This window comes from Sus scrofa, chromosome 17, assembly GCF_054392235.1.
Source record: "Sus scrofa isolate SSC_HxYL_T2T_F1_AM1 chromosome 17, Sscrofa_HxYL_maternal_Yorkshire_Landrace_v2.0, whole genome shotgun sequence".
In the NCBI taxonomy this organism is placed as follows: domain Eukaryota; kingdom Metazoa; phylum Chordata; class Mammalia; order Artiodactyla; family Suidae; genus Sus; species Sus scrofa.
In genome coordinates this window covers 69,191,326-69,213,194 of record NC_139399.1, presented here as the reverse complement: position 1 = coordinate 69,213,194, position 21,869 = coordinate 69,191,326, and the positions used below count along the sequence as shown (strand labels likewise).

The following is a 21,869-nucleotide window of genomic DNA, read 5'->3' as shown; positions in this document are numbered from 1 at the left end:
GGTTCGGTCCCTAGCCTCGCTCAGTGGGTTAAGGATCCGGGGTTGCTGTGAGCTATGGTGTAGGTTGCAGATGTGGCTCGGATCTGGCGTGGCTCTGGCTGTGGTGTAGGTCAGTGGCTACAACTCCGATTTGATCCCTAGTCTGGGAACCCCCATGTGTGGCAGGTGTGGCCCTAAAAAGCCAAAAACAAAACAACCCCCCCCCCCGAACATATGTTGTATCTTCTGTATCTGCCATCCATCAGTGTTTGTCATTTTCTCTTTAATCCTTTAAATGTCTCTTTTAAAAATTGTGTACTTTCTGTCCTTCTCGGCATCTCAGTTCTCTTTCAAGGCACTGTCTGTTGTGTGTTTGCTTGTGTGTTCTCTTTGCTGGAGCCTTTGCCTGTCAGATGGTGGTCCCTGGTCCCGTGGCCCCGTGTCCGGCTGGCTGGCTCTCCTTCACCAGCGTCGCGCTCTTGGTCGCGTCGTCAAGTGTCAGTGGCTTCCGGCGGGTTTGGAGCCAGGACAGCCCTCGGCCTCTGTGGGGTCATGTCTTTCGGGCGTTCTTGTCACCTGCTCCTCGTTGTCTCTCGTTCTCAGGGCCACGCGCCTGGCACGCGACCTCCCGCGCTTGCCGCGTGTGCGCCTTTCCGTGAGCCTCTGTGAGGACGTGGTGGGCAGGAGGTTTGCCGGTCGCCTCGGGGCCTCTCAGGCTGCTCCCGTGCAGCAGGAACGGTGGCGCCTTGCTGTCCGAGTTCCTGGACCCGGCTCCCATCTGGACCTCTTGTCCCCGTTGTCCTGCTCAACCTGGACGTCACCCCTCGCAGAGTCCCCACGTCAGAGCCTGTGCTGGGGCCTGGCAGGTGGGAGGCGGGTCCCCCCGCCAGGCTGCTGCTCGGGCGGCGGGGGTGCGCTCTGGGGACCCCGCGGGCGGCCTCGCTGCGCAGGTGCAGGAGCCGCCTGGGCTCGGGGCTGCTGGCGGCTCAGCCTCCCTGCTCTTGTTCTGCACGCGGGCTGCGGTCGTCTGCGGCCCTCTGGGAGGGTCGGGGAGCCGGATGCCCGAGCAGCGTCTCCCCAGAATCTGCCCGTGGACGTTTTCTCAGTGTTTCTCTTGGTTTCGAGTTTCAGACCTGTAGGAAGGTTGCGATGGCGGGGGGGGGGGGGACTCCTTCTCCAGTGCTGGACGCTGTCCTGGCCTCGCTGGGTCACCCTGTCTCTCTGTGCCCGTGGGAGGCGGGGGTGCCTTTGTGCGTAAGACGGTGTGAGCGCGCCCTCTGCCCGTGGGCGTCCCACCCTGTCACCCTGATGCTGTGACACCCGCACTGCTGCCGCAACAGCCCTCGGCGGGAAATCAGGCCCTGGCCCCCCAGACCTGGGCATGCCTGGCCCCCTTTCCCGGCCTCTCTGGCCTCGGCGTGGCAGGGGGCTCTCCCCGGCGTCCTCGCCCCGGCCGCGTTGACGGGGACGGGCCGAGGGCTGTCGGGTGCCCCTCACCTCGGCCTGTCTGATTTCGGCAGGAGTCCCTCTTGGGGTGCTCGCCCCTTCTCGGCAGGAGGCCCGCGGTGGACCTTCTCGCCGCGAGTGATTCCAGCGTGGTGGCCTCGCGGTGTCGCCGCTGCCTCCCGCCTGCTTGCCGCGGGCAACGGGCAGCTCTTGGCGCTGAGCCGGGGGATGTTCTGGGACCGCGCACCTGCTCCCCCCGCCGCCCCCGCCGCCCGCTGCCGAGACAGGTGCCGCGTGGAGCCGCTGTCGCCGACACCGCTTCCCCGCCCGTCGGTCGCCTTCTCCGTAAAGAAGGGCTTTCCTCCTTCGTCCCTTCCCGCGCTCGCGCCTTCATTCCTTCATCCACCCACCCAGCCGTCCGTCCGTCCGTCGCCTTGCTGGACGTGTGGATTCCTGCTGTAGTCAGAGGGTTGTGATCAGTGCTCTCGGCGTTTCTGGATTTGGTCAGTGGAGCTGCTTCAGGCTGGGCTCTGTATCCTTTCGAAAGGCTGCCTCCTGCTGAGGCGCCCGGGTGCCTCCCGCTCCTGCCCGCAGCTGCAGCAACGCCCGCGGGCTGGTCCCTTTCAGTGGAGGGTGGCGTTTAGGGGCCAGAAGCTGAGCACCGTGTGTGCCTGTCGCTGCAGGGCCCCTGCTTCCAGGCCCCTCAGCAGTCCCGCCCGGAACGTGCACGCCTGTGTGCTGCGTGTGCGTGTGTCTGTGTGTGTGTGCGTGCATGTGTGCGTGTGTCTCTGCGCATGCGTGAGCCTTTCTGCATCTAAACCCACCCTCTGCGCTTGAGTCCCCGCTGAGATGCTGGTCGGGACCCTCAGGGCTGCTCCAGGCTCCTTCTTTCCGTCCTGACGGGCCCTCACAGGCGTGAGACATCCCTTCCCATCATTCTCAATATTCTGGGTTTCTTTGCTCCATGTAACCAATTCCTCCACTACTTTGGCCCCTGGGGTCCCTGCGCCAGGCGGGAGGGTCCGTGGGAAAGGCAGGCGACGAGCTTCTGCCTTAGCTCTGAAAGCATCCCGAGTAAGCCCTAAAGACGAGGAAGAGAGTGTGTATTTCCAAACCAGCGGGGCGGATGTGGGGTGGGAGGAGTGTGGGGCTCACACAGGCACCCCAGCGACACCGGGAGGCGTGTCACCAAGATGCCGGGCGAGTTGCTTCCTACTTCATTGGTTGTGCCTTTTTATTTATTTATTTTTTTTGGTCTTTTTGCCATTTCTAGGGCTGCTCCTGCGGCATATGGAGGCTCCCAGGCTAGGGGTCGAATCGGAGCTGTAGCCACCGGCCTACGCCAGAGCCGCAGCAACGCGGGATCCGAGCCGCGTCTGCAACCTACACCACAGCTCATGGCAACGCCGGATCCTTAACCCACTGAGCAAGGGCAGGGACCGAACCCGCAACCTCATGGTTCCTAGTCGGATTCGCTAACCACTGCGCCACGACGAGAACTCCTGTGCCTTTTTAAAAGACTTTATGTTGCATTGATGCGTAGTTGACTGGCAAGTGTGGCTAATCTCTGCTGTACGGCAGAGTGGTTCGGTTGCACACGTGTGTATGCGTATTCTTGGCTCATCCAAGCACAGTGAACACGGGTCCCTGTGCTGTACAGGAAGGCCTCGTTGCTTATCCATTCTGTACGCAACGGCTTCGATCTGCAACCCCAACTCCCTGTCCATCCCTCCCCGCCCCCTCCGCAACCACAAATCTGTTCTCTCTGAGTCCGTTTCTCTTCTATGGACAGGTTCATCTGTGCCGTGTTTCAGGTTCCACACAGAAGTGATGTCACATGGTCTTTGTCTTCCTCTTTCTGACTCACCTCACTGAGCATGAGAGTCTCTCGTCGCATTCCTGCTGCCACAGATGGCATTCTTTCTTTCATTCTTTTTTAGGGCTGAGTAGTAGTCCACGGCATGTACGCACCACATCTTCTTTGTCCGTCCCTCTGTCCATGGACACTCCGCTTGCTTCCATGTCCTGGCTGTTGTGAATAGTGCTGCTGTGAGCATAGGGGTGCATGTAGCTTTTCAGACTACGGTTTTCTCTGATAGATGCCCAGAGGTGGGGTCGCAGGAGCGTATGGTAGTTCTGTAAGTTTCCTGAGGCGCCTCCATGATGTTTTCTGTAGTGGCTGCCCCAGCTCACATTCCCACCAACAGTGCAGGGAGGGTCCCCTCCTCGCCACACCCCCTCCAGCATTTGTTATGTGTAGACTTTTTGATGACAGCCATTCTGACCGGTGGGAGGCAGGTGTAGACTTTTGGAAGTGACGGGGAGGTACCTGCTTTTGGACTCGAGCTGTATGTGTGGCGATTAGCAGGAGATCTGAAATTTTAAGTCTCGCATGTTCCTCTCTTCATCAGAGGTGATGCTTGATTTCTCTTTTTCTTTTTTAGTTTAAGGTTATTTTCTTAGGGTATGTCTTTAAAATAACCACCACCTTGGTTGAACTCGTTCTAGACATGCAGAAAATTACACCCTGGGAGCTAGAGATCCTGAATGTCCCTCCCACAGCTTCTCCTGATGTGGGTGGCTGATGGGACACTGTTAACCCAAGACCTTATTGATTCAGGATTTAATTTCAAATTAATGCCCTTTATATTTTAGAGCAGCTTTAGGTTCCCAGCGGAATCGAGTGGCAAGTACAGAGTTCCCGTACCCCCCATCCACGTCCCTCCGTCGCCCTGTCGCCAACCCCCCCGCCCCACTCCCCCGCCTTGGCGGGGCGTTTGTTGCAGTGAATGAACCTGCGCTGACACGTCCTCATCGGCAGAGTCCATCAGGCTGCTGTCCCTTCGATGGGTTTGGACAAACACACAAGGACGTGACCCCACCATCGCAGTGTCACACAGAGCGGTTTCACTGCCCTGAAGATGCCTGCGCTCTGAGCCCCTGGCAACTCCTCATGCTTTCACTTTATGCGTGAGTCTGCCTTTTCCAGGACGTCGTGGAGCTGGAAGCTGGAGTCACACAGTCTGTGGCCTTTCCGATTGGTGGCTGCTTTCACTTAGCGAAATGCACGTGCGTTTCCTCCCTGGCTTCGCGTGGCTGGAAGGCTCGTCTCCGTCGGGGCGGAATCGTGGCCCACAGTCTGGATGCTCCACCGTTTATCCGTCACCTGCTGGAGGACGTCCTGGCTGCTTCCGAGTTTTGGCAGCTCTGCCTGCAGCCGCTGTAAACAGCCACGTGCGGGCGTTTGTGGGGACGGAGGTTCAGCTGCTTTGGGTAAACGCCCAGGAGCACGACTGCTGGACTGTGTAGTACGAGTGTGTTTCGTTTTGTAAGAAACCCCCAAACTGTCGTCCAAAGTGGCGGCACCTGCTGCTCCACGCCCTCGCCAGCCTTGGGGGTTGCGGGTGTCGTGGGTTCTGGTCGTCCTCGTGGGTGTGCGGGGTGTCTGCGGCTTTGGTCTGCAGGTCTCTGTGACGCGCGACGAGGACCCTCTCCTCGTGCTTATTTGTCACCTGTCAGTCTTCTCGGGCGAGGAGGCGGTGGAGGCTGTTGACCCAGTTTTGATGAGCTGTGTTCTCGGCCACGGTGCTCTCTGTGCGTTTGGAGGCGGTTTTACCCGCCGTGTCGCTGGCAGGTGTTGTCTTCTTGTTCGATGGCTTCCCTTCTTCACGGATCTTCAGGCTCCCGCCCCGGACCCTCCTGGCGCTTGGTCACCGTGCCTGTGTCCTGACCTTGTCTGGCCTGTGACAGGTCCTCAGTCTTGTCTGATTCTGGCACTCTTTGTTTTTTGGTGGAATGTCCCTTAATTTGGGCTCATCTTGTTTCCTCATGGTTGAACCCAGGTTATGTAATGTGGCTGGACTGCCATGGCAGTGACACTGAGTCCTTTGCAGCATGTCGTATCAGGAGGCGGTGACACCGAGTCCTTTGCAGCGTGTCGTATCAGGAGGCACGTGACATCTGTGTCCCGCTGCTGGCGACCACTTTGAGCCCTTGGTCCATGTTGGGTGGCCGGCATCTCTGCTGGGACATCTGTCTCCCTTTGTGATGGACGTGCCTTGGGGGGCTGTCCTCCTCGGTCCCCCTTTGTCGGCCGGCATGCTGCCTGCTGTCCACCCTGTTCTCAGGCGTCAGCAGGGGTCCCCCCCACAGGCAGCGACCCCTGGTGGCCCTGCGTGGCCATCGCGAGCCCCTGCGGGTTGGCTGCTCTGCCCTCTTGATGTAACGGTCACCTGGTGAAGGTTTCTCACCTCCCACGCTGCACGCGTCCCAGGCGTTTGCTGCCGGAACGGGGCTCTCCCCCCACCCTGCCCCGTGGCTCCGCTCTCTGTCCGTCCGGGTCCTGGGTAAAGGCCGTGGGCTGACGCTTCGACTCCTCGATGTTCACAGTCGAGAGTGACATTTCTCTGCAGTTCTGTTTTTTTTGCTTTTCAGGGCAGCTCCCGCGGCACATGGAGGTTCCCAGGCCAGGGGTCGAATGGGAGCTGCAGCCACCGGCCTACGCCAGAGCCACAGCAACGCGGGATCCGAGCCGCACCTGCAACCTACACCACAGCTCAAGGCAATGCCGTATCCATCACCCACTCAGCGAGGCCAGGGCTCGAATCCACGTCCTCCTGGTTCCTTGTCGGGTTCGTTTCGGCTGTGCCACGGCGGGAGCTCCCGTTCTGCGTAGGTCTTCCTGTGTCCCGATGTCCCGCCTTCCCAGACCCACCCCGTTTTCTGTCCCGCGTTCCCTGGGGCGTCCGTTCCTTGCACCTGCTTCCCTGGGCCGCATTCTCGTGTGAGGAACCGTCGGGTTCTTTGGTTTGAGTTTGGACCCCCCTGCCACCCGTGGCTTCGAATTGTTCGCTTTGCGGGGTTCTCGGGGCCAGAGCTGTAGGAAGAGGTGCCGCCTCCTGCCTCCGACTTGCCCCCGTCCTCAGGGCACCTGCACCCTTTGCCCGCCCGTCTCCTGAGTGTCTGCACCCCCGCGGCCGGGGCCTCCTCCCCGTGCAGCACGGGTGCTGTGTCCTGGGGCCACCCTGGGGGCGAAGGGCAGGGCCGGGCAGTTTCCTTGGATGACGCCTGGCTCTCTCCGAGCACCACCCCCAGGGTTGCCATGGCTTCTAATCCTGCCCGGCTCTTGGGGGGCGTGGGTGCTCATTTTGGGGGAAGGTACGGTGGGGGCTTGAGAAGCGGGCGTGTTCTCGGGTCGGGGCGGGGCCTTGATGCGTTTACCTGGGTGTCCTTTCTGGCTCCACCACCTGCCCCTGCTTGTCCAGTGTCCACGCCACGTGTCTTGTGCTGGGTGTGGTGTCCCCCGCGGCTCCGCTGTTCGTGTGTTCGTGTCCTCGTGTCGCCTGCATTCCTGCTTTGTCGTGGGGTTGCCGTGTTACCTGGTACGTGTTGCCTCTTCGCCGTGAGCTGTGACGCGTCGTGTTAAGAGGCGTCTGCCTTTCCCCGGGGGCCTGACGCTCCTCTGTTCGAAGTCAGGGCTCCTGCTTCGTCCTCTGCTTCCAGCGCCTGGAACACTTCTGGCTCCGGCCTGACCCGTCCCCTTACCACTTACGTGAGTCTCCTGTGTGGGGTGCGTGGCTGGGTCTTGTTTCTTGAGTCCAGTGAGAGGCTTGTTCCTGTCGTGGGTGCGTTGAGCCTCTTGTCGCCTGTACTGATACGGCTGACATGGTGGGTCTCGGCTCCGCCGCGATGTTTTATAATTCTGCGTCTTTTTTCTGTAGTTGCTGTGGTTTTTTTGAGGTTTGTATTCTTTGCTCCTTAACTATACTATGTGTATTTAGGGAGGTTTGTAACAATGTTCTCCTGGTTGCCTTTGTTTGGAAGCATTTTGGGGTGTCTTTAGCCCCAGCTGTCCAGGCGTGTTTCCTCTTGGACCCTGTGGGTGCAGCCCCCCCCTTTGCGTTGTCCCCACTGTGTCATAGCGGGTGGCAGTGACATGATCTCCCAGCTCCCCTCACCTTTGCTTTGACACCAGGTGTCCGTTTGTGTGTGAGAAAGGCTTATTTCTGCCTCTCCTTTTCGGCAGTATCCCCCACCCCGGCCCAATTGGGACGACCCCCGCCTGGCACGGAGCCCTGGCGGTTTGCGAGCGGAAGCATTTTTCCGGTGGCCTTGCTGTGGAGGGCAGCTCGGCTGGGTGTAAAACTTGGGTCACGCTTCCTTGCGCTGGGCTTTTTAATGCTGCTCGTGGCTTTCTCCTTGGTTTGAGGCAGCTCTTGCCTTTGTGGTTTATTTTCCCTGTTGGCCTAGAGGCCTTCGCTTTGCCACGGAAAGCGGGTGGTTTTATGAGGCTTCGTCCGTGTTGGCTCTTCGGGGATAATTTTGCCAGGGGCCCACTGCTCGTGCAGCGGGCAGGTTTGTTTTCTCCTGTTTCCCGAGAGGGCCCTTGGGTTGGGGTTGGAGGGCCTCCTTCCCCCCTCCTGTCTGTCTGCTGCCTGCTGCTTCTCCTGGCCGTCGCTTTGTCTCACGCCGCCTGTTTTTCTGTCCTCCTCGGCCTCTCTCTGCGTTTCTCTGCGCGTCTTTTCTCCCCTGAGTGCCTTACACTGTATGGTCATTTCTGAGAGGATTCTGTCTTTGTTTTTTGCGTTTACGCCTGAGTCAATCAACTGCCGGTGCTTCGTTTTCCTGGGCTGGGATTGAATCGGAGCTGCAGCCGTGACCTACGCTGGATGCTGTAACCCACTGGGCCAGGTCGGGGGTCGACCCCACCCCTCTGCAGCGGCCTCGGCTGCTGCACTTGGACTGTTAGCCCCCTGTGCCAGCGCGGGAACTCCGCTTTCTGGTTTTTCGTCGATTTTCCCCTAATTTGTGAGTTTTTGGTTTCGGGTGAGGTTCGCATCCTCAGACGTCTAAGCACGTTTTTGGTTGAAAGCGCTGCCCTGTGAGTCTCTCGTTTTGCAGGCTGAGCTGGGCCCTGGCACGTGTGGAGTGCCATTGTCTCATTTCTCGCGGTGGTTCTTTGTGGACGCCCTGCTCTTCCTCGCGCCTTTCCGTGGTGTTTGGGTGATAACGAGGTTCATGGCCCGTGTCGTCCTCTCCTGGCGGTTTGGGAGGGGCTGGGGGAGGCTCTTGTCCCGCAGGCCCCACAGTCCCCCCGTTTCCGCCCCGCCTCTGCCCGGCCCCTGCTCGGTCTCTGCGGGTCAGCCTCCTGGGGGCGCAGCCATGCGTCCACGTGCCTCCCCCACCTGCTCCCCCCCCCCCCCCCCCGGCGTGGATGGTCCCTGGGCAGTCGCAGGCGACCTTCGTCCTCGTTAGCCGCGTGCCCATGTGTCTCTGCTGCTGCTGCTCTGCAGGGCACCCGCGGCTGCTTCTCCTGGGCAGGGGGTCCGTTGCAGGGACACGTTTGGGAGTCAGGATGTGTGAGGGGGAGGGGAGGCAGTGCGAGCCTGAGCTGTTGGCACTTGTCCCCGGTCACGCGCCGCTGGAGCGCAGGGCGTTGCGGCGGGTTGGAGATACCCTCCCCGGGGCTCATGGGCTCAGACCGCTCACTGAGCGGGGCTCTGGGGAGCAGAGCCAGGGCCCTGCGGTCGCAGTCCCCAGACAGTCCCCGAGGGTCGTGCGCAGCCCTGGGGTCCTGTGGGGGGGGACCCCATGGGGCAGGTGGGGTCCTGCGGGGGGGGGCCCATGGGGCAGGTGGGGTTTGGATGAAGGTGATCTTTCCACGTGGTTTTTCCCTCACGTCTTTGTTGCCTGTCAGGCTGGTGGTGGCACTTTGACAGTGGCAAGGTTGCCTTGGAAGGAAATAGCAGCCTCCCTTTTCAGTTCTTCAGAAGCCCTGGGAGAGGACGAAGGGGGCCCACAGCTCCGCTTCGGGAGAGTGTAGACTAGTCCAGAGTCACTTTGTTTCAGCCCCGGTGCCTGCAAACACCCCCCAAACCGATGCAGAAGGAGCCGCCTCTTGGCCCGAGCGTGAATGGTGGTGATGCTGGCTGCACCTGCCCCTCCCGGGAGGACGCCGGCGCCGCTCCCGCCGAGTGTTCTGTGCGCTTCGGTTGCTGCTGGTCGCTTAGGTCAGCTGCTTCCTCTGGCTTCCCACGCGGGGCTCTGGGCTGAGCGGGCCCTCCTGCCGGCAGGCTGGGTGCGGCTGTCTGACCCCGGCCAGAGCTGGGTTCCGGGGCCCCCAGAGCTGTCCTAGGACAGCGCTCGTCCTGCGGAGGCAGAAGCGACCGCTGAGCACAGGCCTCTTATTCCAGTCCACAGAACCGCGGACGTGTGCCAGTGTCCTGACCTTCAGAGCCTGGGATGAAGGAGCGTGCGGCCCTGGCCCCAGAGGCTGGCTGTGGGCTGTGCTGACACTTGCTTGTCCAGGGCTTTTGGCACCACTTTCGCTTTCTAGAAGACGTTGCATTAAAATACTTATCTTGATTTCTGGCTTTTAGCATCCTTTAAATTCTGTGCCTGAAGCGAGTTTCTCACCCTTGTTCCCAGCCCTGTTTTGGCTGGTGACCTATTTTGAAAGTAGGAGCAGCAGCCTCAGTCTAGAACTGAGCGTCACACAAGACGTTTAGGTAGCGCTTTGTCCCGGGAGCGCCAAGGTCCCTGCCCGCTCTGCGGGGAGGAGAGCGCCCCTCCCCTGCCAGCCCCGCCCCCCGCTGTCCTTCCAGAGATCCCCCCCTCCCCGCGCGGTGCAGGGGGTCTAGGCCAGGCACACCCACCCAGAGCTCCGGCTCTCCCGCCGCTGGGCTGTGGCCCCTGCCGTTCCCCTCCTTGCTCCTTCCTCTAAGCCATTTGGATCACAGCCTTTCCAGGGGGCTCTTTGTCTCATACACTAAATGCTCCTGCAGGGCTGTTACGGAAACCCCAGGAAAACTGCCCAGGAAACCTATGGAGGTGTTTCAGGCGGGGGGCAGGTAGTCCCCAGAGGACTGGGCTGGAGGAGGGACCTGGTGGTTCAGGGTGTCTGAAGGGGGCGGTGGAAGATACGCACCTTGAGATGCCCAAGGATGCGGGCCCGGGAGGGACCGGCCTCGCCTGCCACCTGCTGGCCACGTGCTGCGCTGCGGCCTCTCCTGCGTCAGACTCGCTCCTCCCGCCTGCTTAAACGGTGGTTGAGAAAATGCTGTAAAACTATCATTTTAAGTTTTGCACTTGAAATGCACATGAGCAACTTTAACCACCAGAACGCAGACACTTAGTTTTCATTCCGAATGGAAAAACGAGCCATCCAGCTGGGAGGTGTGGTTTGTGTCCCCGAGTGTCGGATGGAGACAGTGACGTGACGTGGTGAAACGACGTGACGTGCTGAAACGACGTGACGTGCTGAAACGACGGGACGCGCTGAAATGACGGGACGCTGCTGCGGGGGGACACGACGCGTTCCAGGAAAACACTGGGAACTCGCTGCTGCAAGCAGGTGTCGGATGCTCAGAACCCTCGGCAGGTGCCCTCGGGCACGGAGCAGTGCAAGCCAGCCGAACTGCTGCTGTCGGCAGGGGCGTGGGGAGTCCCCCTCCAGGCCACGGTGACCGCGGAGTCCTGCGGCCCAGCCAGCTGACCACCGGCCCACCCAGCCCCGGAACCAAGACCCTGCAGCCGTGGGAACGTGCCTCTGTTGGCGAAGCGGGGATGACTGGACGCGTGGAGGTCGGGGAGCCCGCCGCGAGCCGTTCCCTTGGGGCAGGAGCCGCCGCCTCGTCCTTCCTCGTGCCCCAGGGGCCGGAGGCCGAGCTCTGTGGGGGATCGCGGGGTTAGCGGTCGCGGAGGTCGGCTCGGGGGCCGCTGCGGCCCTCGCCCCTCCCCGTTAGGGACCGTAAAGCACGTCAGCTCGCAGTGGGCCTGCCGGCAGGAGCCTGTCCCCCGCCGGCTCCTCCAGGATCAGGGTTCCTTGGGACCTCTGTAGGGAGACGTGCGGTGCTAGGGCAGCGCCGAGGGCCCTGCCCACCCCTGCACGACTAACGCGGCTGTCTTCTCCTTTCTCGTCACCAGGGCGCGGGCCCGGGCTCGGCGGTCCCAGGCAGCTCCGGCGTCGGAACCCCCAGACAGTTCACGCGACAAAGGATCACGCGGGTCAACCTCAGGGACCTCATATTTTGTTTAGAAAATGAACGCGAGACAAGCCATTCACTGTTGCTCTACAAAGCATTCCTTAAGTAGCTCGGACGCGGCCTCTTAGGTGGAGACGCCTGGGGACTTTTTATATATTTGCAGATGACGCCTTTTTGTAACAAGCAAATGGGATATTGTTTAAAAACAGCCACCTCTTTACAACGGAGCAGTTTTATATTCCTGTTTCTAAGTCGGCTCTTCCGTACGGAGGAAAACACGTTTCTCTAACAGAGACGCGGAGGCCCGTGGGTTCTCTTAAAGGACAGTCAAATCTTAACTCATCTTTGATTGAGTGGCCTTCTTGCCAAACAAGCCATATCTAAAACTGATGGAATCGTTTAGCAAATAACTAGCTGCCCTCTGTCACCTCATAGCGGTTTCTCCATCATTTGTGCATTTGGTTTAGTTCAGCCCAACTTACCATGTAGGTGTGTGTCTACAGCCAGTGACCTCATTTCATTTCTTTTATTTTTGTGTTAGTCAGTTGGCAAAGCAAACTGATTTTTTTGACTATTTATCTCCCCCTCCCCCGCCCTCCACCGAGGCTCCCGCGAAGCAGGCGGCCCATCGCCCGCCCGCCCGCTGTGTGGGCTCACCCTTCCTGCTTCACGGGGCCCAGCAGCGTGGCTCCTTCTGAATGTGTGGTCAGCACCTGTACAAATGCATTTTATTTGCTATAGTTTGTAAAGCTGTAAAGTTAAAAGAAATGAAAACCTTTTCAGCATAAATCTATTTTACTTGCACTGTGTTTTTTAGCTAAAAGTGAAAATTTAGATGAAATAAAATCAAAGTTGAGAAGAATCATCAAAAGACTGTTTCTCAGTGTGAATCAAGTGTTGAAAAATGGTTGGTGTATTTTGTCAGTAATTGTACATAATTTTTGGCACATAACATGAAAATGGCTATGTAACTATAATTATTTTGCTAAGAGACTGTATGCAAAAGCTCTGGGCCCACTTTACAGGCGTCCAGAGCAGAAGCCCTTTCTTTGTACCTATTTTTTTATTACAAATATACTAATTGGTTCTTTATATTTTCAGAGGTTATTGTATTAAATTGTCTATTGATAGTACTTTTATGATTGTAAATACCTTGGCTTTCTCTGTGTGAATTCTCACCTTAGACTTTCTCTGCGCGCGTGAACTGAATGCTGATCAGTATTTTTTATCAACACCTGAAAACTGTTACGCCTTTTATTTCGTCTTTTAGGAAATCCCTGTCTTTCCATTTTTTCATGTAAATTTTGCACAGTTACTTGTTCATATGTAAATATTTTACTTTCAGAAATGAAGTTTTTAATTGCTATTGTTTTATATAGGATTGAAAGAAAATTAACTCCTTTATTAAAAGCAAATTTATCTGTATTTGTTTTGCCTATTTTTCCCAGTTTTCCAGTTTTAGATTCTGCTGCTAGAGATTCAGCTGTGGTTCCACTGAGGTGTAAATTTGTGAGCCACTTTGTTAGAGTCAGTGTCCAAACCCAGCGAGTCTAGTAGAAATAGCCTCCCCGCCGAGGACAGGACCTGCGTGCTCCGGAGGGAGGCCTGGGTGTCGCGTCGCCGGGCCCGGAGGAGGCCGAGCTCACGCCTTGCCTGCCATCGGGTCTGGGCCACCCCACCTCGGACGCGGAGGGACTTGCGCCGCGTGGACGCCGCGCTCCTGTCTGCGCAGAGGCGCTGGGGCGCCGGGGAGCGGGAAGGTAAGGCCGGGCTGGGGCTGGGGGCGTGGCCCACCGGGAGCGGGGGCGGGGTCTCTGGAGGCCCCGCCCCCATCCGTCTGGGCCCGTGAAGGGTCGGCCCTGATGGACCGCAGCTCCGAGGGGCCCCCGTGCGCACGCGGAGCGGTCTCTCGAGAGACGCGGGCCCGGTCGTGGGTTAGGCGGGCCTGGCGTCTAGTTTGCACGTTCACTTTGACCAGTCTGATGATGGAGCTCCGTCAGGCACGTGCCTTTCTCACGAGTTGCGGTCCCACCCCAGTACCGTGCGTCAGCCTCCCGGCCGCCGTGGCGACCACGGGCCGGCGGCTGCAGCATCAGCGCTGACCCGCGGTTCTGGAGGCTCGGGTCCAGCGCCTGGTGGTGGGCGTCGTGGAAGCTCGGTGGCCGGTGGAAGCATCACCCCTTCACCTCGAATTGGCGTACTCTCCGCATGCGCGTCCGCTTGGTGTCTAAATGTCTCCTTTTCATCAGGCCCAGTGGTTGGGATCAGGACCCATGCTGGTGACCTCGTTTTAACCTGACGACCCCCAGAAAGACCTTGTCCCCAAGTAAGGTCACGGTTCAGAGGTCCTGGGGTGATAGGGCTCCCATGTGATGTTGTTGTTTTTTTTTTGGCCTACGGTGGGGCGGTTGTGGGGGGGTGGCGTCGGGGTCCTGCAATTCAGCCCACAACTCAGGGTACTGCTGGGTGATGAAAAGAACCCACGGGCAGCTTTGGGGCCTGATCCGGAAGCCTGGGCACAACCCCCATCTCCCTCCGCATGGAAATGCGAGGAGGCTGATTAATGAGCTCAGGCTTGGACTTCCCACCGCAAGGAACCCTTGGTTTTCACCAGGTTCTTGGCCTGACATGTTAGGCAAGTCATCAAGGGCCGCAGGGGTTGGGTTACGCTCGTCCCAGCTTCTCAGCCTGTGCTGCTGGGTCCATCCGTCTGCCCAGGCGCCTGGGTTTTCTGTCTGGAGGCCGCCAGGTGCTGTCCTGTCGGGCGGAGCGGCGGGAGAGAAGTAAGGCGCCGTTTGAAGAAGGCACGACGGCGCGCGCGGAAGCCCGGCAGAACCTCGGGTATGATTTCCGGGTACGCGGCGAGCGTCCAGAGGAAATGGGGGTAGGGGCGGAAGCCACTCCCCGCCTCCGAGAGGACGTATGAGATCTTCATGCTGAAATCGGAGAAACGAAAGCTGTCCCCGTGGTGAAGTGTGCCGGGTCCGTGGCGCCGTCTCAGGACCCTGGAGACAGCAGTTCTGTCCACGCCGATCTTCCTGATCAGAATCCCAGCAGGATTTTCACAGCCACTGACAGCCTGATTCCAAAAACTTGCATGAATCTGCAGAGGACTTAGAATAATAGCCTAGATAATCTAGAACAAAACTGGAATATTTTCACCCCGAGATTTCAAGACTTCCTGTAAAGTTTTAGGAAACAGGAAAGCAGCGTCTTGGCGTAGAGGCAGGATCTGTGATCTGGAAATGGGTCCCTACGTTGTGGCCACTAGACTTTTGACAGAGACAACAAGGCAGTGACTAGAGGCAGGTTGCTGATGTGACTGGGGGCCCTGGTGGTGGTGGGGCGGGGGGGGGGGGGCTCGACTGCACCTCACACCACGCATCACTTTGAGAGGGAGCACAGCCCTGACAAAGCTTCTGGAGGAAGACATCTGGGGTCTTTGTGAGCTGGGAGTGGGCAGGGCTTTCTAAGGACGTGAAGAAAAAAGTGGGTCCAGTGGACTTCAGAGTTACGCACTTAGTAAGGCCCATTAAAAGACTCAGGACAAGCCAGAGGCTTTCAGAAAATATTTGCCATCTAGACACCTGACAGAGGACTTGTCTCCAGAATCGCAAAGAATTCTGCAACTCAGCAGTAAAAAGACAGACACCTCAGAGAAAATGTGCAAGACCTTTGAACAAGAGCTTTGCAAAAGGTCTGCCATAAGCCAGGGAAGAGGCAGGCGCTCATCATTTCTGGGCAGGAGAACCACGGAGAGGGTCCACACTGGCTCCACGTTAAAAGGTTGACAGTCTGGAGGTGGCGCCTCGTGCAGCTCCAGGCTGTCTGCGTGTCGCATGGAAGGATCCTTCTGGAAAACCGTGTCACACTTTCTAACAAAGGTACGCGCCCGTCCACCCATCGGCCCTGCGTTCCGCACCTGCCTGTCTGCTCCCAGAATGGTGTATCTCGTCCCCGCGGGAGAGGCACAGGAGTGCTCCCTGAGGCTCTGCTCGTCGGTGGAGCCCCGTGGGGACATCGCGCGAGCCCATCAGGAGAACAGGAGTGTATTTATCCTATACTGCCTGGGAACCGCGGGAAGGAACCACCCACGGGTCGGAGGTGGAAATGAATCTCTTGAGAGTTGTGCCGGGAGAAGTACCCTCTGTTTGGCGCCTGCGCTGGGCGGGGCCTGTGCGGGGCGGGGCCTGTGCGGGGCGGGGCCTTGCGGGGCGGGGCGTTGCTCACAGGGGCGTCTGCGCGCCTCCTCCTGGTGGGAGGCGTGGGCCCTCCGGGCTCATGGAAGAGCTGTGCTGATCTGGGGGATGGTCACGGGGTGAACACATGTGCCAGGTTCACAGGTAGCATCTGTGTGTTTCAGCGCATGTGCAGTGTCCCTTGGGAAAGCGTGGAGGAGAGAGCACAGAGCTTAGCAGCGGACCCCCTGCCCTGCGGCCCCCCCCCCCCCCCCCGACAGACCTCGGCTGCACCTGGACAGGTGACCTGGCCCCTGAGAGGACGCGTGAGACTGTCCCAGGCTGGATGTCCTAAGTAGATGACAGCTTGTGATCTTTTTGGAACGCTGCTATTAAGACAAATCTCATGATTATCCGTGGTCGCTAGTTAACTAGTTAATGGTTAACTTGTTTTCGTTTTCTGTCAGAACGTGGGCTCCAAATGTAAACTTTATCTAAAAGAAAAGGTCCACCCAGCTTCCCTCAGCCCTGCCATCAGGGTTCCAGCCCACAGAGGCCCAGACCCTGGCTGCCCTCTAGCCGCAGCTGCAGGGCAGCTGTTCTGGTCTCATGTTGCATCCATCTCCATCTGAGCAGCTTTGGGGACCCTCCCGAGGCCTGTGTGGCCTTGCATTCGGCAAGGCTCACATACAGCCTCAGCGCCTTGCATACAGCAGGTGCTCCATCCGTGCATGCTCTCACGATGGAGGTAGGCACTTAGCCCCAGCCCGGCGGGGCAGCCTCTCCCTCCTCTGGACCCTTCCGGCCCCACCCGGGACCCTGGCACAGGCAGGACCGGCCCCAGGGGACGTATCCTGTCCACTTAAGAGACTCGCAGGGGACAGGCCACCTTCCTACTTGTGTGGCATCTGGCCGCTGTTGAAGCCGTTGCGTCAGGCCGTGAGTCCTCCTCGCTGCTAGGATTTCTGCTTTTGAGAATAGCTGAACATGGGAAAAGTGTCCCTCTGCCGGTGAGCGCGTACAGCGGTCTGGGCCCCTGGGACGGCGGCTCGGCCCCGGCGGCGTAGCTGCTGGCGCCGTCTGTGAGGATGAGGGAAGGCGGCCCGGCCAGAGGCCCTTGGGGGTTCCCTTTATGGAGCGCGTCGGGGTCGGGGTGGCAGGGCATCCTGCGGAGGTTGTCTTTGGGGTGCGGGCGCGTCAGTGAGCTTGATCATATGGTGAAACCTCACGGCGCCTGCGACTGCCCAGACTTGCCAGTTGCACCTCGGAAATAGGTGCAGTTTCCTACGCATCAAACACCTCGAAGATGCAAAAATAAGGGAATGAGAATTAAGAGATTAAGCTGTGTTCCCAGGCAGGGACTGGCTTGGGTGGGATGTGGCCAGAGGAAGGTGCTGGTGGCAGGGAGGGGAGGAGAGGGGGCAGGTCCTGTCTCTGGACGGACGTGGGGTGTGTGGGGAGGTTTGGAGGGCCCCCGGTTTCGGCATCAGCAAAGGGAAATGAAGGCTGGTGATGGGGCTGAGGCGGGGAGCTGGTGGCAGAAGGGAGGCCGGGGAGGGTCGGGTTCCCTGCCCCGCGCTCTGGGATGTAGTGTGGCTGCAGGGGCCCCGGAGTGCCCCATGAGGGGACAGGGCGGGACAGGTGGGTCCTCAGGCTGGGGACAAGGAGCAGCAGAGAGGGGCGAGCAGCCGCCGGGAGGCCAGGGGTGGGCGGGTGTGGAGGAGGGCTTGCTGCCCAGGCCCCTGCAGTTGGGATCCCAGCTGAGGGGGAAGCAGGTGGGCAGTGAGGATGGTTGCAGGCCCGGTGTAACCCGGGGTGACACTGCAGGGGAGGGGCTAGAGATGGGAGATGCTGGGGACAGATGGCAGTGCTGGGGACAGATGGCATGCTACGGGAGCTGGCAGAGAGAGTGCAAGGGGCAGATAGGTGTTGGGAGGGGAGGGGGAGCCCGGGGAGGGGAGGGGGACGGGGTGGGGGGGTGCAGGCCCTTCACAGGAAGGGGCTCTGCGTGTCGGGGGCTTAGGAGGTCAGCTCATCTGCCTGGGGCCACCCTGGCTGCTGTTTCTTGGGAACTTGAAACGAGCTGAAAACAAGGCCAATACAGAGGCAAAGAGTGGTGTTATTGGAGCACCTGGATCCAGCCATGCCTGAGACCCAGCCCTGAACCTGTTTTGGAGGTGCTGGGGCAGGGTGGTGACAAGAATTTCAGTTCAGCCCGGCCTGCAGGTCCAGCCCAGCCCTTGAGACCTGGCTGCCAGGACTTTGAGAATGGACCCGAGACCCCCCGTCCCCCATTGCTCTGCACCTGGAAAGGAGCTGTCCAAGAACCCCTCCCTCCCCCCACAGTCCCCCCACCCCAGGCCGCCTCAGCCAGGAAGGCAGGGGCAGTCCCCAACCCTAGCTGGCCAAGGGCCCCCACCAGCTGAGAGGAGGGCAGGCAGGCCTTTCTGGAAGGATTAAGGGGCAATGGGGAGGCAGGAAGAGATGCTGGATGACGGCCGGAGGGACGGCAGACTGAGGACACCCGTTTGGGCACCAGCAGAAAGGGTGGGGTCCCCAGCCCCCCACCGTCCCCGCTGGGTTCCTGGCCGGGCTGGCCCGGGGGCCCAGCTCCCCGGGGCCGAATCAGGGCTCACCCCCCCTCCTCTGGATGCCGATGGCCTTTCCACCCCCTGAAATGGGGACTGTACCAGCCCCCACCCCAAACCCCAGGGCAGCCGAGAGGCTAACCTAGGAGCCGGAACTGCGGCCCCCTGGGCGGGGGGATCAGAGATGCTAATTCCCTGGGGTGCCCAGCCCAGGCTCTGGGAGGCTCTTGGGACCCCGGCCCCGCAATGTGGGGGTGAGATTGTGCCCAGGGGTGGTTAGGGTTAGGGCCTGAGGACATGGGCAGGAGAGGAGTGGTCCTGCGGGGCTGCGGGGGAGGCGGGACGGGCTCCTGGGGCCCCGGCACGCGGGGGGCCCCCGGCCCGAGCGGGCGGCGGGACGGCGGCCTCGACCCTGCAGCTGTGTGTGCGGGGCGGGTGAAGACGCTAACCAGTGGCCAAGCTGAGAGAGGAAGGGGGCAGCCTACTGGGGCCAGGCTGGTTGTAACCCAGGACCGAGGGCTCTGAGGACTGTTGGGAGGAGGCGAGGGCGGCGGCGTGTGATTTTGGCGAAGGCGAACCTGCGACCACGTGGTTGGTCGGAGGCCACTGCTGTTGGTGAGGAACAGACGCCTTGATGGTTTGGGTGCTTTTCTAAGTATCAGAAGGTGCAAGAAACGGGGTTTATAAGATCCTCCCCTGAAACATCCAGCCGTCGGAGGGCAGTCCCGTCTGGTTTCCCAGGGGACACGGCGCCTCAGCCGGTTGTCATCTCGTCGTTGTCCGACTCCTGCAGGGGCCAGGGTAGGTCAGAGGTCAGCCACCGCAGGGGGCGGTGGGCGGCAGACCCAGGTTTGGGAGGCCCTAGGAAGGCCTATTCCGAGGTCCAGGGAGGCTTTGGTTGGTGGGCAGGCCATGCACTCTTAGTGGACCAGGCCCTGTTCACAGGGCCCTCTGTTCCCGTCCGGGAAGCGGTTCTGTCCTGTGGCTTCTTCCCACACCGAGAGTCCACGGTTAGACTCACCGATCTTAGAGAGCAGTGTCCTTGGTCACTTGTTTCGGGTCACCTGGTCATTACTATTCTCTCAGAGGCTGCGACATATTTGCTAATGCAGGAAACAGTAAAATCCTGTACAACAGGCAGAGGACAGGTAAGAGCTGGTGACCCTGGGAAGGCCACGAGGAAGCATGGATGCCAAGAACCTCCCTTAGGCGCGGCCGGTACCTCCCCAGGTCGTGTGACCAGGCTGTCCTGTGCCCGTCGTCATTTTTAAGGAAAATGACGTCGCCGAGAACGCCCACCAGAGATGCCTGCAGGTAGAGGCCGGGGCTGGGTCCCTGTGGCTCCTTGCAGGGTTAAGAAGGGAGCGTGGTTGTCAGGGGGGCGATGTGGCTGGTGCCAGAAGAGCAGTTGGTTTTGAGGGTGGGCAGGCATCCCCGCCGCTGGCGAGGTGGCTCCGCACGGCGCGCCCCGGGCCAAGGGGCGGAGGAAAACTTGGCTTAAGAGTTTTCTTGCTTTTGCCTTAAAATATGAATTGTTATTTTATCGCCAACACCGCCGGGTAGGAGATCTGAAGGAAAGGCCCGGAACCCCAAGGAGATTCTTCCCACGGGCCCCCCAGATTCCCGGGGGGGTCCTGCGCCGGCCTGGGCTGAGCAGGGAAACCCTCTGTGCCCATCGCTTGCAAGGGTCGGCGGGGCCCTGCCTGCCAGCGGAGGATGCTGCGGGCAGGAGCGAGGGCACCGAGACCCCTCTGGGTGTGGTCACAGCCCCGCCCTGGTCATCGTCCCTCTGTCGCCTGGCGGCAGGCAGTGGGTTTTCTTTCTGGTGGCGACGCCCCGCCTGGCCCCCCGCAGACCTCTGACCTCTGCAGCCTCGGAGCTTCCATAGCGACCACTCCAGAATCGTGGAAGGAAGGAGAAGACCAGGCCTCGGGCACAGCCCCTGCTGCCTGGTCACTCAGGCCAGTGTGTTTCTGGAAGTTTCTCTGCCCCTCTCTCTGTCAGAGTTTTTCCCCAGTGTTTGGGGGCTGGTGGTCTCAGCCCGTGGGAGCGGGAGTGCTGGGTGTCTGGTGGTCGGGTGCCCCTGGAGGGCGGGCCGTGGAGGGTAAAGGCCTGCCCCCCCCTGCCCCCTGCCTTCTCTCTGCTCAGTTCATCGCCCCGGGCAGGCGGGTTGGCCCGAGATCCGTGGGCACGCGCCCAAGGCGAGGCGCTCCGAGGGGGCTCTCTGCAGCCCCGCTGCTGCCCCGGGCGGCCGGCGGCCTAGCCCGTCCTCTCCGCTGGGCTGCCCTGGGTGCTGGGGACACGGGGCAGCTGTGGCAGTCACCTCGGTGGGAGACAGGCTGGAGGAAAAACCCGAGTTAAGACATGTGGGCGTTAACGAATTAAGTCCTTTGAAGAGTCAGATGCGGAGGGAGGCCTTGGGACCACGAGGCTGTCCTGGGCTCTGGGCGCAGCCCCTGGGAGTGGCTGCAGGTTCGGACCTCACCCTCCAGTCCCCGAGCTTGTCCTGGTGAATTTCCAAGCAGAGGATTTATTTCTAAGCAGCCGAAAGTTCCTGCGGACGCTTCTGAGGCCACACGGCAGCAGTGCCGGCAGCGCCCTTCAGCCAAGCGTGAGTCAGGACAGGGGTGTGTGTGTGTGTGTGTGTGTGTGTGTCGGGGGTGGGGGTGGGGGGCAGTGGGGCTGGGTGGCTGGGAATGTGCTGGGAGCTTCTGGGTTGGTGGCAGTGAGTGCCCCCCGCCCCGCCCCCCTCCTTCAGCCCTTCAGCAGGTGCGCGTCCAGGGCCACCTGTGCTCAGTGTCAGCCTGGAGCACTCCTAGTCTTGGGTGAGGCTTCATGCCGTCCCTGTGAGTTGATGCTTCTGGGGCCGGAGCCACAGAGCACCCGCTACCCCAGCACAGCCCCGAGTCAGGCTGCGGTTCTTGCCACCCAGGTCTCCAGGAGGCCCCAGCCGGGGCAGGGTGCGGAGGAGTGTGGGGGGCCCTCAGACATCTCCGGCTGGCCCTCTGGGCACCTCTGGGCCTTGGGCCCACTTCCCCAGGGGCCGCTGGGACTGCTCACCCTGCCGCCTCCCAAGAGGCCCCCTCCCCCTCTGGCAGGTGCAGGGTTGGGAAGCACCCTGAGGGGCTTCAGGGCCTGGAGGGGCGTCTGCGCTGCGGCCCAGGGCTCGTGCCTGTGCCCCTCAGACTTACTGCGTAGTGGCCTGGCTCTGTGGGGTGGTGCCAGCACCTTGCTGGCAAATAGTAACCAGATCACACTGGCCCCAGTGTGTGCCGCAGCGTCCTCCCCGAGCGTCGGGTGCTGTCGAGGCGTCCAGGACACATGGCAGGTTCCCCGTAACTGAGCCCCACCCCGTTATCTCTGTCCTGAGGCGGGGAGCCCCCGTGGGGCCCTTGGGGGTGGGGCGGGTGGGAGAAGAGGGGGGACGCACCCGGGACCGCAGCTGGTTATGCTTAGAATTAGGTTCAGAGTGGACATTTGTTTTTCTTCTTAAGTAAAAACATTCCCAAGCTCAGGTCCAGCTGCGCTGGAGAAGCAGGTGTTGGGAGAAGTGGAGAAGGTTGCTTTCAACTGGAAAGCCTTTGGGGAGAAGACAGACCCAGTGTTTTTCGGGGAGGGGGGGACGGCGCTCAGTCGCTCATGGAGGGGTCAGTGTCCTCGCCGTCCCGCTGTGAGTGGGCCTGTCCTCCTCGGGG

General features: G+C 60.4%; 1 protein-coding gene across 12 annotated transcripts in view; it reads left to right on the top strand.

The window, feature by feature from the left end:
* Nucleotides 1-21,869, top strand: part of TAF4 (TATA-box binding protein associated factor 4) — a 106,605-nt gene that overhangs the window by 51,365 nt on the left and 33,371 nt on the right. For 4 of the 12 annotated variants that reach the window (XM_085003301.1, XM_085003307.1, XM_085003312.1 and 1 more), the window contains one exon: nt 11,350-12,833. The exons of 2 other annotated variants lie outside the window; for them this stretch is intronic. In XM_085003301.1, coding sequence (XP_084859427.1) covers nt 11,350-11,517 — 168 coding nt within the window. In that variant the 3' untranslated portion in view covers nt 11,518-12,833. 6 more of the 12 variants (XM_085003306.1, XM_085003304.1, XM_085003310.1 and 3 more) reach the window with 3 other exon arrangements.